The sequence below is a fragment of the Oikopleura dioica genome, chromosome PAR (genome assembly GCF_907165135.1).
Source record: "Oikopleura dioica chromosome PAR, OKI2018_I68_1.0, whole genome shotgun sequence".
In the NCBI taxonomy this organism is placed as follows: domain Eukaryota; kingdom Metazoa; phylum Chordata; class Appendicularia; order Copelata; family Oikopleuridae; genus Oikopleura; species Oikopleura dioica.
In genome coordinates, this window is record NC_137293.1 from 1,534,368 (window position 1) to 1,548,186 (window position 13,819).

General features: G+C 39.6%; 4 protein-coding genes across 4 annotated transcripts; all 4 read right to left on the reverse strand.

The window, feature by feature from the left end:
* Nucleotides 1–1,926: 1,926 nt before the first annotated feature.
* Nucleotides 1,927–2,764, reverse strand: LOC145701085 (oxysterols receptor LXR-alpha-like). Its single transcript, XM_081778313.1, has 4 exons — nucleotides 2,668–2,764; nucleotides 2,272–2,544; nucleotides 2,093–2,230; nucleotides 1,927–2,049 (listed from the first exon to the last, which is right to left on the reverse strand). Exons 1-4 carry the CDS (start codon nucleotides 2,710–2,712, stop codon nucleotides 1,927–1,929), a joined length of 579 nt encoding a protein of 192 aa, XP_081634439.1. The 5' UTR covers nucleotides 2,713–2,764.
* Nucleotides 2,765–4,628: 1,864 nt separating this feature from the next.
* LOC145701086 (signal transducer and activator of transcription 5A-like) lies at nucleotides 4,629–6,185 on the reverse strand. The gene is made up of 5 exons (XM_081778314.1): nucleotides 6,031–6,185; nucleotides 5,825–5,921; nucleotides 5,705–5,785; nucleotides 4,773–4,895; nucleotides 4,629–4,728 (listed from the first exon to the last, which is right to left on the reverse strand). Exons 1-5 carry the CDS (start codon nucleotides 6,104–6,106, stop codon nucleotides 4,629–4,631), a joined length of 477 nt encoding a protein of 158 aa, XP_081634440.1. The 5' UTR covers nucleotides 6,107–6,185.
* A 2,653-nt stretch (nucleotides 6,186–8,838) lies between these two features.
* Nucleotides 8,839–9,979, reverse strand: LOC145703218 (uncharacterized). The gene is made up of 3 exons (XM_081780546.1): nucleotides 9,921–9,979; nucleotides 9,282–9,857; nucleotides 8,839–9,235 (listed from the first exon to the last, which is right to left on the reverse strand). Exons 1-3 carry the CDS (start codon nucleotides 9,924–9,926, stop codon nucleotides 8,924–8,926), a joined length of 894 nt encoding a protein of 297 aa, XP_081636672.1. The 5' UTR covers nucleotides 9,927–9,979; the 3' UTR covers nucleotides 8,839–8,923.
* Nucleotides 9,980–10,920: 941 nt separating this feature from the next.
* On the reverse strand, nucleotides 10,921–11,973 carry LOC145704489 (uncharacterized). Its single transcript, XM_081781942.1, has 3 exons — nucleotides 11,962–11,973; nucleotides 11,322–11,882; nucleotides 10,921–11,275 (listed from the first exon to the last, which is right to left on the reverse strand). The coding sequence occupies exons 1-3, from the start codon at nucleotides 11,965–11,967 to the stop codon at nucleotides 10,964–10,966; spliced, it is 879 nt and encodes a 292-aa protein (XP_081638068.1). The 5' UTR covers nucleotides 11,968–11,973; the 3' UTR covers nucleotides 10,921–10,963.
* Between the last annotated feature and the right edge of the window lie 1,846 nt (nucleotides 11,974–13,819).

Here is a 13,819-nt window from a genome sequence, read left to right on the forward strand (position 1 = left end):
ATGGCGAATCGAGCGAGCCTACCCGATGCATAAAAACTTGCATAAATACATTTCCACTTTTTATGGAAATGGTCGGGAAGATCATGGCCCACTTAACCTCTCCCGTTTCGATGATATTCCGTTGGACGAGTTTCTATCGATTACGGCTCCCGATTTAATGCCTTTGCGATGCAAATTCAACATGCGGTAAACAGATTCTCTCTTGAAGAAAGTCTCCATAAAGTCTGTAAAGTGATTGTCCTCCACCAACGAACCGGCTGACAAGATACGGTATTTGCCTTTACTACAGCTTCGAGAACTCCACCGTTTCCATTCCTGGACCTCAGTCGAGCCTTATTCTTTATGTCGGTCAGTTTTAATACAAAAAAAAACAAAGTTCACGGAGACTTAGCTTATAATCATTCTGACACGACAACCGGAGTGCTCCAGTTCATTGACGGCCTGACACTTTTCTACTCACAATACAGGTGCGTCGATTCTGTAAAAGGCACTAGGTAAAGAGAGCTTCAGTGATCACCAACATGATGTTATGCTGATGAGCCAGAGTACTACTGTCCTTGCGAATCGACTCACTCAAGTAGCCCTCTACCCTCAGGAGTATACCTACGTAAGCACTCCCCTTACATCTCAGCGAATAAAATTTTCAAGCTTCCTCCCCACTGTGGCTCGAAAAAACTCGACTTCTTCCAACAGTACACTACTGAAGAATGCCACGTTGAATGCTCGTACAAAGCTGTGATGGACAAATGCAAGTGCTGGCCCCCGTATTTTCCGATTTATAAAAAAGAGTATCCAATGTGTACTTTTACCGAGCACTCGAGGTGCATTTCCATTGAATACAATTCCTTCAAAAATGGATCTCAAAAGCACCAAAATTTTAGTTCAAGTCTTTGAAATCCAGAATCGAGCTATTCGACTTGTGGAAATTGTCCAAAACCCTGCCACGATTTGGTCTACAATCGAAACGTTGAATACGGCAAATTTCACGAGCCAATTCAACGAGCGCTGAAGAAATATCACGAGCACAATCATAGGAATCGAATCCAAAGATGAATTGAGAATTTACTTCATTTCTTGAATTACTTTTTGGTTTCACGAAAAAAAGTACGGCGGAAATCGGCGCTTTTCAGATTTTCTTTCCATCCCTCGATGTGACGCTTCATCGAGAACGAGAAGATTATTCGACCACTCAATTTGTGAGCGAATTGGGCGGTGCTGCGGGGTTGTTTCTTGGCGTTTCTTTGATTTCAGTCATCAAGGTTCGGCGAATTTACAAAAATTTTTTATGTTCTTTTTAGATATTGGATCATCTCTTCACTTTGGCTGCGAAGCATTACGAAGAAATGGTTCAGGAACAAGTTCAAAAGCCCGTAGTTCTTCGATTAAAAAAATCTGTCCTTCATTTTTGCAAATTCTCGAATCTTTGATGAAGGAGTATTCTTATGCTGTGAGAAGAGTTCGGGAAAATATTTGCCAGACTGATCTTCAGGTAATTTCTTTCTTCCTGTTATGTTTGATTATGACTGCAACCCTTCAGTCTGTCATTCTTCCCTGGGTTCGGGAGACCAAGAAAAAGAAGAAGCCTGAAGTCCGAAGAAAGGGTTCTTTATCTCGTAACTCGTTGCCGAGCAGAAGGCGAAAATTTGCCTTCCGCGCCAATGAGATTGCCGTTTTTGAGCCTCGGGGCGTGTCAAAGCACCGAAACTGCTACGCGCTCGGCAACAGGTTAAAATATGGCCTCGAAGGAGATGAACCCAGAAAAAGTGTTGACCAACAGGTAGCCGAAGCCGATTTAGACGACGAAGAAAATCGTCGAAGCTGCCAGGGATACTGCAGAAAAGACCGACGAGAGTCAGTCGCTCCACTTCTTGAACGAACTCTTTAGATTCTTTTTTTTTGGAAATTAGGTTTTGAATAAAAGTATTTCTAGTCGTATATTTCTTTTATCAAAGGTGGTATACAGTCAGGAAATTGATTTGTCAGGGCTTGAAGAAAGGGTCGAAACTCTATCGAGAGACAGCGGATTGAAGAAAGAAGGAAAATAAGCTCCTGAAAATTGGGCTGTGAAAATTCGAAAAAGAAGGGGACTTACAGGAAAGCGATTTCTGATGCGCTTGAATTGGCGATCATCGAGCGTCTTTTGAAGAAGAAAAGCGTAGCGCTCCTGAATTTCAAAGAGATACTGGTCGTTGTAGCCTCGATCCTCGGAGAAGATGATTGTTGTGAGAAGCTTAAAACGCTTTGAACAATTCCGCCGTCATTCTTTCCTACCAGAGACAGTTCTTTTTCTGTCAATTGCATTCTATCGAAGGCCAGCAAAATCGACTTGAACTTTTCCATCGCATTTTCTGGAATTCCAGTTTCCGCAAGCATACTTAGGGAATAACTTGTGTTGCCGATGGTAAGGACATCACGAGTTTCGTCGTAGAATTGAGCGAGATTTACAAGATGGATCTCGAAAATGCAGCTTCTGATGACTTTCACTTGATTTTCTGTGTCGAGATAGTTGAATTCTGGGATGTTTTTGATGAATCTGATGATGTTCTAAAATTTAGAGAATTAAAGAGTCGTTCTCAGACAATAAGGGATAAAATATAAAAAAATTATTTCATATTACAATATTATATAATTAATTATTTACGATTGATATTAATTAACAGTTCTTACATTAAAAGAGGCATTTGTTAGGTCGGCAAGATGGATGAATTTCATTTTGTCGATGATAATATTTCTCGATTGTCGGTTTAGCTGCAGACATAAATCTGAGAAAAACGTCTTAGGTTAGAGTAAAATTTTATTTTTATGACGTCATTAATGACTCAGTCTCTAAAACTAGTTTTTTTCGACGTTACTTTTTACGCTCTTTCCAACGAGCACAAAAACATGAGGGGTTAGGATTTAGAATTTCTATTCCTTATTGAAATTGGCCTTGATTTGTTTTTTTCAGTAATGAATAAGAAAACTAGTTTATTTGATTGAATCAAGACTTACCACGCTCAGAATTGTGCTCGAAGAAAAGTCGCTTTCGGAAAAACTCTCGATGAAACTTCATTTCTTCTGGGACAATTTTCTCATTCATATTCTCCTGATAGTTCTTATAAACACATTCGATTGCGATCATCTCTTCACTTTCACATTTGCTTTTGACATTCGCTTTTAGTTTTTTGTTCTCCGCCGCTTTTCGTTTCTTCAGAATCTGTTCTTCGCTCATCACAAAGCTCGTGTTCATGCCCATCATCAAGCATTTTTTCAAACGGCAGTGGCAGCACTTTCGTTTCTGGTCGTCGAGAATTTCGCAGTTTTCCTTGCCTCGGCAGTTGTACGTTTTTTGGTAGCGAATGGATCGTCTAAAGAATCCTTTGTAGCGGGTCAAAAATTTCATAATTCTAGCTTTGACCCCAGATTCTCGAAGCTTCTTTTGCTGAGCGATTCAGAATGCGTCCCATATTTACCCTGTCTAAGCATGTTCCAGACAGAAGAGCAAATTTGCCAACATGCAAATAAAAAAACTTTGCCCGTCTTGTTACGTCTTGTTACAGTGTCTAACATAGAACATACTGTATATTACATAATAATAACGTCTCTCCGACCCGATTCCTTTGCAACCTTCGCAAGTAAGGACATTGAAATGAAGACCATTAGCCTTACCACCGCAGATTTGACAGATCTTAAGATTAGAGTAAAATAGTTGATCAAAAGGAGGGACTGAAAGGAACAAGTAACTGTACCATTTTTACGCCCGCATATTTTGAAAATGTTTTCCGCTTTCTTGGCTGTTTCTCAGGCTGCTCTTGATGATTGTCGATCACTCCGGCGTTAATTTCGCAGACTGGTGATCCTCTTTGATCTGATTCTTTTTGGTGAATTTGAGGATTACAGAAGACCTCGGACGATGACGACATCGTTGACGAGCCAGAAGACATCTCCGAAATCGAAGAAGGCCGCGAAAACAAGTCGAAATCTATCTGAGTGTCGTGTTCGGTTTGGTACCCTGATTGCTGTTGCTGGTTCATTGAAAGTTGCTCTGGTAAAAATTGAATCGAAGTTGTGGGGTTTTGATCGAAGATATCATCTTTTAAGGGATGAAACTTGCACCTTTCTATTTTAAAGAAGGCCTCTTCTTTTTTTTTACCTTTTTACCCCTTCCTAAGGAAAAATCGTCTGGTAATCCATTGAAGCCAAAATTTTGTTCATGTGCTCGAGGTGGTAGAAAATTCATATCTCGTGTAAAGAGAAAATGATCTCAGAACTTCGTCATTAAATGGCCTCACATCTTGCGCCAAAGAATCAAACAAAAAAGCTGCATGGAGTTTTGCTGACCTAACTCCTTTTGCACTGGCTTGACCCTGTGTTCGACGAAAAGTGTTTGCTAACGTCCGCATTTCGAAATGCAATCAAAGCGAATTTTCTTGTGAATTATGCTTAGCTGACATGATGTTAATCTGTCGAATGCTCACGTACTACCGGCATAGTGTATGTTTTTTCAGATGAATTTGAAAACACGGTGGCAAAGCGAAGGTTATTCAAGGTAAATTCATGTTTGCTTGACCTACTTTTTTTGCTGTCGATAAACCTTGATGCATTAACTCAAGACTCAAGAAATGATTCTTCTATGTTTTTCTGTATTATCAGCAGTAGCCTTCAGGAATTTTCGGAAGTTGGAGGTTCATATTTGTAACAGGATATCTTCTTATATTCAAAACATTTTCTTTCTTGCACTGCATCAGTCTTAAAGTCAAATTAAGCAATCTCAAGAGTCAGAAATAACGTACGCAAGATCTTGTCCTTGAAAAAATCGCTCAAGAGTTCGAATATGAAAGATGTACTCCATGTTGTTTTCTTGGCGAATAAATTTGACGAATGATTTTTCTTGAATATCTTTTTTCGTCCAAGGGCTAAAATTTGACATTACGAATAAAGTACAGTTTTTTCCTCTTTTGTGGACCCCAGACATTTTATTCATTATAAGGGGTTTTCGAGGGAAACTTTTGCTAGGATAATGTTCCACTTTTGTGGACATTTGTCCAGCCCAGAAAATTTAAGAAGAAGAAACAGGGTTTTTTTTCTAAAATCAGGATTTTTTATAAAAAATCTATGGACTATACAGGATAAATGACCAAAAATTGTAAAAGAGGCAAAAAAAAGGCGTTTCGAAGATGAATTTTGCCATTTTTCGAAGAAAAATTTATTGAAGAATAAATTTTAAGGGGGAGGTCGTCAATATCGGGGTTTCTCTTGCGCAAAAAAGCGGGAAAACCTGATTAGGTAGAAGAATTCCAACTTCTCAGGTGAAAAGAATAGGGTTGTTGAAATCTATCGGCGACAATGAGAAAATATTTTGGCTGGAAAAAATCAGTTTAAAATGCCCTCAAAGTAGGGCGAAAATCCGAAAATTCAGAAAAAATTGTCATTTTTTAAACATTTTTCTCAATTTAACCCCCTAAAACTTATTTTTAGCAAATAATTTTAGGCTCAACAGACTCGTCAGGATCTGTAGATTCTAAAAATATAATATTCATATCATATGAATCATATGCAGACTATATGTAGAAGTGTGATTTTGATCACCCCTGAAAATCCATATTGACGACCCACCCTTTAACCCATTCTCGCCCGCGTGGACACGCCGTGTGGACATTTTTATGAAAATTTGTGACAAAAAATGTCCACAAGAGAGGAAAATAACTGTAGGTAGTCGAAGTACTTGACGTGTTGAATACCGCAATTGACCACAGAAGCGCTTAGGCCGCCAACCATACTGTCCGAGAATCGTAAAATCATTGTACTGAGAGTCAATGAGTTCATATTATAAAATCGTACGTACCCATAAAAGTTATTCTGTGCCGCGACGGTCAATGCCTCCTGGGTGTGGAATTTGCTCAGGTAACCGATCAAAAGCCCATCGTTCCACATTTTCGAAACTGAAAGTTGGTCACGTTCAACTCGAGATAAAATGAATGCAAATAAAAAATTGAACTTGAGCTGGCCGGTCATATTTGAGTACATTTTCGACAACTGCTGAGGTCTTACTTTCGCTGTTTTTCAGAATTTCTACTGAACCGTAGAACCAAGTCCAAAATGTGAACCTGCCATTGGACGTGTTCATCTTGAAAGAGTGAACTCACATCAAAGTTCGAAATTGGGTCGAAAAGAGTACGCTCACTCCATGCCTGTAATCTGTTAAAACTGACCCACGAAACGAGAGTCGAATCGTTGAATTCCATCATCATTTGCTCTGATTGAAATGAAGTAAGCTTTGTTAAGGATTTTCAGTCGGAAATTTTTCTATTATGCTTAATTTCAAAATCCAATCTTGATTTTTATGTGATAGAGTTGATACTCATTCAAAGGATTCAGCTTCTCATCCAGACTCGTTGAATTGACCAAATAATCATTGAGCAGTTTTGAAATCGCCCCAAGACTCGCCTGGCTGTTTTCATGAATCGACCCAAAATAATTGTACCACAAGATCGAGCCGACCGCTTTGGCTTCTTGAGTTCCATGGACGCAGATGGCGAAGGGGTTCGAGTGAACCGAGATCAACTCCATTTGGTTATTGACTATTATATAACGGTGAAACTAAATAAACTCGAGTAGACTGTACATACAGAGCTGCAGAGGAAAAGTGAACTCGACTGTGTATATTTGCTCGTGTACATTATCATTCGAAGTCCGGTATTGAGTCGTATCAGGGGGAAGTCGAAGCGTTCGAAACTCGACTTTCCAGTTGTTAACTTTTTTTTTGGATACAAATGAATTTTTCAAAGATTCAAAGGTTTTTTTGAACGAGCAGCATTTTTCATCAAAAAGACAAATATTGCATCGTTTGTTATTTCACGCAAAAGACCATCGAAAGATATTTGAATAAACTCAACTTCACCCATAAAATACTATTTCAAAACTTTGCGCTCAAGGAAACCCAGTGTGCAAATAGTAAAAAGCCACCTGCAATCATAAAAATCCAACTTTTGAAAAGTCAAACATCCGGGAAGATGCCTTTCTCTGACCAATGTTTGATGATGCCCGTCTAAGGTCATATTCACGTTCGATTCGGAAGAAGTAAACAAAAGGAGCCTTCCAGAATTTTCTGTAAAGATCCGTATCCGTTCATATTTTCTTATTATTCTTGAGCTGCACTCGAACGGTCCCACCAAAGTCTTCCGAGTAAGTTGTCCCGTTCAAATATGCCTCTACACATTGACGAGCTCCGATGAAATAGTCACCAAGGAGAAACTCGAGCTTGCAAGCAAAATTTGAGTTTGCCATGATGATTTGTCTCGGTTTTGACGGATTGGTACTCTTCGTTGATTCCACCCGGTGCGGTTCGTCGACGATTATCAGGGCTGTGGATCGGAGCCATCTTTTCAAAGGCTCACAATTATAAGGATTTTTGATGAAGCCATGGATATTCGAGATTTTATCTTTAGAGCCAATTTCCTGAGCCAATTTTGCTGATAATTGTAAAATTCGGAAATCTCGTTATTTGTCAGGTCGAACTGGCACTTTCTTGAGGTCACGGAAAAGAAATAATCCTTCCTGTTTGGCCCATTGAGCCCCTTAGTTACGAGATAGTGACAGTATTGAAACGCTTTTGCTAAGTTATTGTAGCCGCCGCACCTTTTCACTGAGATCGGTAGATAGGATTTTGGAATGCCGCGAAAAATGAAATTTTCGATAAAGATACCTTTTCTTTGCAAATGCACTAAACAGAGAAAAACAAAGCCTGAGTTCCCCGGTGTCCCTTCAAGTATTGCAGAGACTGAAAGTAGCCTAACGAAATCAGAGCAGGAGCTTTCTGCTGAAGGCCAAGTAGTGGGGACGGGCGAATTGAGAAAATTATTGATGAATCAACAAAAAGACTTGTCAAAGCTTCTCAAGGCATATTTGGCCGCTTCGAAAAAGCTGGAAAATTATAGGTACCAAATTTTTCTTTCGAAAACCAGTCGTTCTTTGAAAATAACATGTATTTCAAGGGCAAAGGATCTGTTTCTCGAGCATTTATGCAAGGAAATGGATATCGAGGTCATCAAAAAAGAAAACTTTGTTCCTGAACTTCTAAATGCTCATTTCTCCGTAACACATTTTAAAAATCAATATTGTCTTACAATTATATCTTCAGGTTTTAACTCAGAAGATGCCGGCAAACCGAGCTAAGCAGATCATGAATCGTTTGAAAAAGCTCAAAATGATCGAGATTGTCGAATTGACGCTCTATGGAAATTTGCAAAAGAAGATAAAAGAGATCGAAGCCGAATTGCCACCAAGACCATCATCAGTAAAGAAGCCTCAATCGACAAGAAAATAGACCTAAACGTGTTCCAAAACCCTTTTTCTGACCCAATCTCCTGTTGATAGAAATGATTCGATACTTTGTCGATCACATGATAAACTCGCGTATAAATTTGTCGCAGCTGGACTTCATTGACAATTTCTTCTTGTGGTCCATTCCAGTTGAATTTCTTGCTCTCCGAGTACAACTGCCGCTTGTTTGCGATAAAACTGTAAATCACTTCGTAGCACTTGAGATAACTGTCCTTTAGGCCTTGATAGTTGAATATAACATCGTGGCCCAAGCGCTCAAATTCTCTTATTTTTTCGAAAAAATCGTTCATTTTCGAGACTGAAGGAGAATTCTTTGGAGTATGGGATCCGGAATTTTATTGACTTAGAAGCAGCTGCGTGCATTTTAGGATTTTTTGGCAAAATAAGATCACTGGTTTCATAGAAACTTTGGCAAACAAAAATCGCCGTTTCTCATTTTATGATTACTTATATTGCATATTAATCATGTGACATAAATTATGTCACATAATGAATTGTTTTATAGATAGATTTTTTCCAGAAATATACGGTTGATTTATTTGATTTTGATCAAAGAGAAACAAGAATACATGTATCAAATTCAGAATATGAATATAAGCATTTAGCACAGGTTATCGTTGTAGAAGTTTCGGACCTTTCGAGCAGCTCGAATGATCTGTCGGTGGACTCGGCCTCGTCCCTCGCAAGCCCAGTTTCGGGCCCAGGAGTTGATGGCAGCGTTGACTTGGCCGTTGAGTTTGCACATGTCGTTGGCGTCGAAGACTTGGATGTCTTCAGCCTCGGCCTCGAATCCGTTCTCGGCATAGCAGCTTTCATCGGTCTCAGATCGCTTCATCTTGTTGAGGATCTTGGTCATTCGCTTCTTGTATCGGGGGAAGAAGTCTTCGTCTCCGTTATAGGAATCGAAGATTCGCTGAAAATCATTAAGGACTTGAGAGTAAAATCTCCCTAAGACTTACGTTCAAGTGCATTTCGATGATTTGAAGTCGGCTCATTCGCTCAAAGCTGAATTCGAAGCCGGCACCTTGGACGGATTCATCAGTGGTAAAGGTGATGGTGGCCTGACCGCCGCTGACGAAGAAATCAGGAAATCCGTTGTTGCTGGGGTTTGGAAGGTCGTAAAACGTCTTGCCATCTTCTTCTTTATTTTCAGCGGATCGTCGTCGTCTTGCGCCATTGGTTCCGCAGAAGTTGAATTCATCACCGTTAGCTTTGACTGCGACTTGATCCCAGCCGCAGACATAGTGTTCCTCGACATTGAAGGTGTTGGCGACGATGTTGAAGCCAGCAATGTTTCCGAAATCGATGTCCCACTGGCAGTGGAGCCAGTCGTAGTAGCTGCCTCGATCGAAGCCAGGGGAGTAGATGATCGTCTCGGTATCAGTGATTCTTCCTCCGCATTCTCCATCGTAGGTGCTGGCAGAGCTTGAGCTGGAAGAGCTGGAAGAGCTTGAAGAGCTGGAAGAACTGTAAGAACCCGATGAGCTGTACGAAGAGCTGTACGCAACGGCGCTTCCGACGATAGTTGCAAAAAGCTAAAGTTTAGTTGAAAGTTCATTATTCTGGAATCCTTGAAATTTTCTCTTTTTTATCATTACCTTCATTTTTTTCTTTTCTCTCGATATTTTTATGATAAAACTAGCAATGACATTGATATTTATAGTGCTTCGCTTGACCCGCTGCGGCTAGGTGGCGATGTGACGAGGTCAGGATCACGCTCACGATCAGGGCCCCACGGTACTGTTTTGTCTCGTATCTTACACCAAGACCATCATCCGTAGAAAAGCCTAAATTGACAAAAAAGACCTTACATGCTCCGATATCATGTTTTGATCATCAATTTAGCCCAAAATAGATTATTGATAGTAATTTCCGATATGTTTTTTAATTTATCAACCGGTGGTTTTGATCCATCACAAATTGTATCAGCAAGAAAATGTAACAGTAAACACCAGATTTCTGCCGGTTTTGAGATTCAATTTTGCACCAAAAGCGGCAGAAGCGGGTTTTTCGGGTTATTCTTAGGATCTTATTCGAGAAAAGCGGCAGAATTTTGGGACGGGCAATTCGTGCTTTCACTAAATATGTCAGCGACTTTACATGTTTTCAGTGAAGTATAATTTAGTAAACAAGAATAAGTTAAGGTTCGAAGAAGCCAAAGCAAGCTTAACTTTAAAACTGTCTTTTAGCAGAATACCGTTTTTGGTTAAACAGAACGAAACTTGCAACGTGCCTCAAAGTATTTTTGATAATTCGAAGCACTCAGTCTCGAGAAGATAAACCAAAAATTTTTGTAAACAAAGAATAGAGATTTATGTTGATTCATAATTCTAGCCGCATTATTAAGCCATCACATTTTCAGCTAAGAACAAAAATGACCTAGATAGATTTTTATCAAACTTTTTCACAAAAGCTGAACCGGCCTTTCTCAGTTCCTTATCAACTCCACGATAAGGAATTTTCCCATTATTAGCCGATTGTGCAAGTACGACAACACAATTTTTTTTTATTAGATTATATTTAACGTAATTACTTACACTACAATGTTTATACAAAAATGAAGATACAATTTAAGCGGGTGAATATATCTATTTTATTTCGATAAAAATAAAATATGAAGCAAGCAAAGAAATTTGAATATTTAGCACAAATTATCGTTGTAGAAGTTTCGGACCTTTCGAGCAGCTCGAATGATCTGTCGGTGGACCCGGCCTCGTCCCTCGCAAGCCCAGTTTCGCGCCCAGGAGTTGATGGCAGCGTTGACTTGGCCGTTGAGCTTGCACATGTCGTCGGCGTCGAAGACTTGGATGTCTTCAGCTTCGGCCTCGAATCCGTTTTCAGCGTAGCAGCTATCATCGGTCTCAGATCGCTTCATCTTGTTGAGGATCTTGGTCATTCGCTTCTGGTATCGGGGGAAGTAGTCTTCGTCTCCGTTGTAAGAATCAAAGATTCGCTGAAAATCATTTTGGACTTGAAAGAAAAATCTTCCCTAGACTCACGTTCAAGTGCATTTCGATGATTTGGAGTCGGCTCATTCGCTCAAAGCTGAATTCGAAGCCGGCGTGCTTGACGGTTTCATCAGTGAAAAAGGTGATGGTGGCCTGACCGCCGCTGACGAAGAAATCAGGAAATCCGTCGTTGCTGGGGTTGACAAGGTCGTAAAACGTCTTGCCATCTTCGTCCTCCTTATTTTTAGAAGATCGTCGTCGTCGTGCGGCTTCTCCGCAAAAGTGGAATTCATCACCGTTAGCTTCGACTTTGACGAAATCCCAGCCGCAGACATAGTGTTCCTCGACATCAAAGGTGTTGGCGACGATGTTGAAGCCAGGGATGTTTCCGAAATCGATGTCCCAGACGCAGTTGAGCCAGTCGTAGTACATGCCTCGATCGAAGCCAGGAGAGTAGATGATCGTCTCGGTATCAGTGATTCTTCCACCGCATTCTCCGTCGTAGAAGCTGGAGGAGCTAGAGCTAGAGGAGCTTGAGGAGCTTGAGGAGCTGGAGGAGCTCGACGAGCTGTAATGGGTTGCAACAGCGCTGGCGATGATAGTTGTAAAAAGCTAAAATCGTTCGTTATTATCTATGTTTTGAACGTTTCTTTCTCTGCTATCAGTAAACGTATATTTCTTATGAAATTACCTTCATTTTTGTTTCCTCAGGATATTCTGATGATTTTTTTAACGATAAAATTCAGATTTATAGTGTTTCGCGTGACCCGCTGCTGCTAGGTGGCGATGCGACGAGGTCAGCATTGCGCTCACGATCGAATTGCCGAATGTACAAAAATAGCTCTCGCGACCTAGTGCTACGGATTTTTCTCAAATTTTACAATATTCACAGTAAATTCCTTCTTTTCATAAACAATGAATAATGCTGCATTATTAAGACCATACCTACTAGGTATATCAAGGCGTTTGACTCAAAACCTAACTTCGTCTCCTCAAAGGGTTTTTGGCTTCAAATAAAAAAAATCTCAGATACAACTTCGTCGAAAAAGTGAGACATCATTCGCCTGCTCTTCTATTTTTTATTTTTTGACCATGTTGAGTCAATCATTGATGACTCAAAAACTGACGGATCTGGGGTCAAACTCAGGGGTCAATTCTAAAATTTTCGGCAATTTTCCAAGCTTCAAATGCATAAAAATGTTCATTCCGAAACTTTCTGGAAGCCAGTTGAACTTCAACTGTTGAAGGCTCACAAAATTCAGCAAAACGAGTTCTTTCAGATGTGTGCCGAGAAATTCAAGCCGAACAGAAAAAAATAAGTTAGTACGTTTTTTCACTTTTTTCAATTAAGGGTGTCAACAACGATTTTCAGCCAACTTTTGAAACCTATACTTTGGTCAATGAAAAGTAGACAGAGGTCTAAAATGCCGAGACTACGGGTAAAAAATGTTTCTAAAGGACCTACGGGCAGCACTTTTTAAGCTTTTGTTTTAGCTTACAACAATTTAAACTTTGTTTAGCAAATTTGAGTTTGCTGAAAAAGGTACTTTAAATACGTTGTAACCACATCATTGTTTGAAGGCAAAACTTTCAGCATAAGTTATGCTGCATAACTTTCTGAAAAAAAAACTAATTAGATGAATCCCATAAATTATGGCCGATAAAACAAACTTTACGCTACAATAATTATCACTCATCTTTGTGATCTTCATATTTTTCAGTAAAAAATAGTTTGATTTTCAGTATTTCCAAATTTTCGACACTCTTGGTTGATTTTCGACAGTCGTTTCAGGAGGTGAGTTAAACATCAGAGATTCGGGATTTTTCTGAACTATCGAAAGGGACTCCTCAATTTGTAGTGGCTCATCGTCGTCTTTGAAGACCCTAAAGCATGAATTAAAAATGTTTATTAGTGTAAATTTTTGATTAAAAATGGTTTATAACCTACATGGTTTGAGTTCGAATCGCAGCGTAGAATACATCAACATAATTCTGCACACTTGGATACTGATTTCCTAGCTCCTTGAACTTGTCCTCAAATTCTGCATTAAGAATTAATAGAAAAAGCGACAAATGCGAGTTTTCTGTCATCCATTCACAGAAACGTTCAAACGAGCAGATGCTCTTGTCGAATAAAGCTCCAATATTCTCGTGAATCCAGGGTTCGAACTTGTTTTTTATTCTTCCGTCTAAGAATTGAGGAGAGTCGTAAACCCTCGCCAGTACTCGGTAGCCAAAGTAAAGGGCACTTAGTTCAAGAGCTCTTTTCCAGAGTTTATGAATTTTGAGAAGAAAAAAAGGGGGAAAAGAAACATCGAAACTCCATACATCTGCGTCTGTTTCTTCAAATATTTCTCGTTGCCCACAAAGTCATGATTCAAAAATGCTCAAAAATATTTCCTAAACTCTTGCCGAAATTGCCAAAAGCCAGGAATTGGCCTCGAATACCATCTTCTTCCTACAACTCTTCCGAATAATTTCATTTTTTTTCCCTCTCAAATATCGCTACTCAATCGTTTCCGCATAATTACTCATCGAGCCAACCCTTC

What these genes read in the sequence shown, in the direction of transcription:
- LOC145701085 (XM_081778313.1), bottom strand. Translation starts at nt 2,712, where the DNA reads ATGAAATTCATCCATCTTGCCGACCTAACAAATGCCTCTTTTAAT. An exon ending in CAGAAAAAGAACTGTCTCTG is followed by an intron (nt 2,231 to 2,271) that starts GTAGGAAAGAAT and finishes AAGCGTTTTAAG; the next exon opens with CTTCTCACAACAATCATCTT. An exon ending in GCATCAGAAATCGCTTTCCT is followed by an intron (nt 2,050 to 2,092) that starts GTAAGTCCCCTT and finishes CCCAATTTTCAG; the next exon opens with GAGCTTATTTTCCTTCTTTC.
- LOC145701086 (XM_081778314.1), bottom strand. Translation starts at nt 6,106, where the DNA reads ATGAACACGTCCAATGGCAGGTTCACATTTTGGACTTGGTTCTACGGT. An exon ending in GCACAGAATAACTTTTATGG is followed by an intron (nt 5,786 to 5,824) that starts GTACGTACGATT and finishes ATTGACTCTCAG; the next exon opens with TACAATGATTTTACGATTCT. An exon ending in TTTCAAGGACAAGATCTTGC is followed by an intron (nt 4,729 to 4,772) that starts GTACGTTATTTC and finishes TTTGACTTTAAG; the next exon opens with ACTGATGCAGTGCAAGAAAG.
- LOC145703218 (XM_081780546.1), bottom strand. An exon ending in TCATCGAAATGCACTTGAAC is followed by an intron (nt 9,236 to 9,281) that starts GTAAGTCTTAGG and finishes AATGATTTTCAG; the next exon opens with CGAATCTTCGATTCCTATAA.
- LOC145704489 (XM_081781942.1), bottom strand. An exon ending in TCATCGAAATGCACTTGAAC is followed by an intron (nt 11,276 to 11,321) that starts GTGAGTCTAGGG and finishes AATGATTTTCAG; the next exon opens with CGAATCTTTGATTCTTACAA.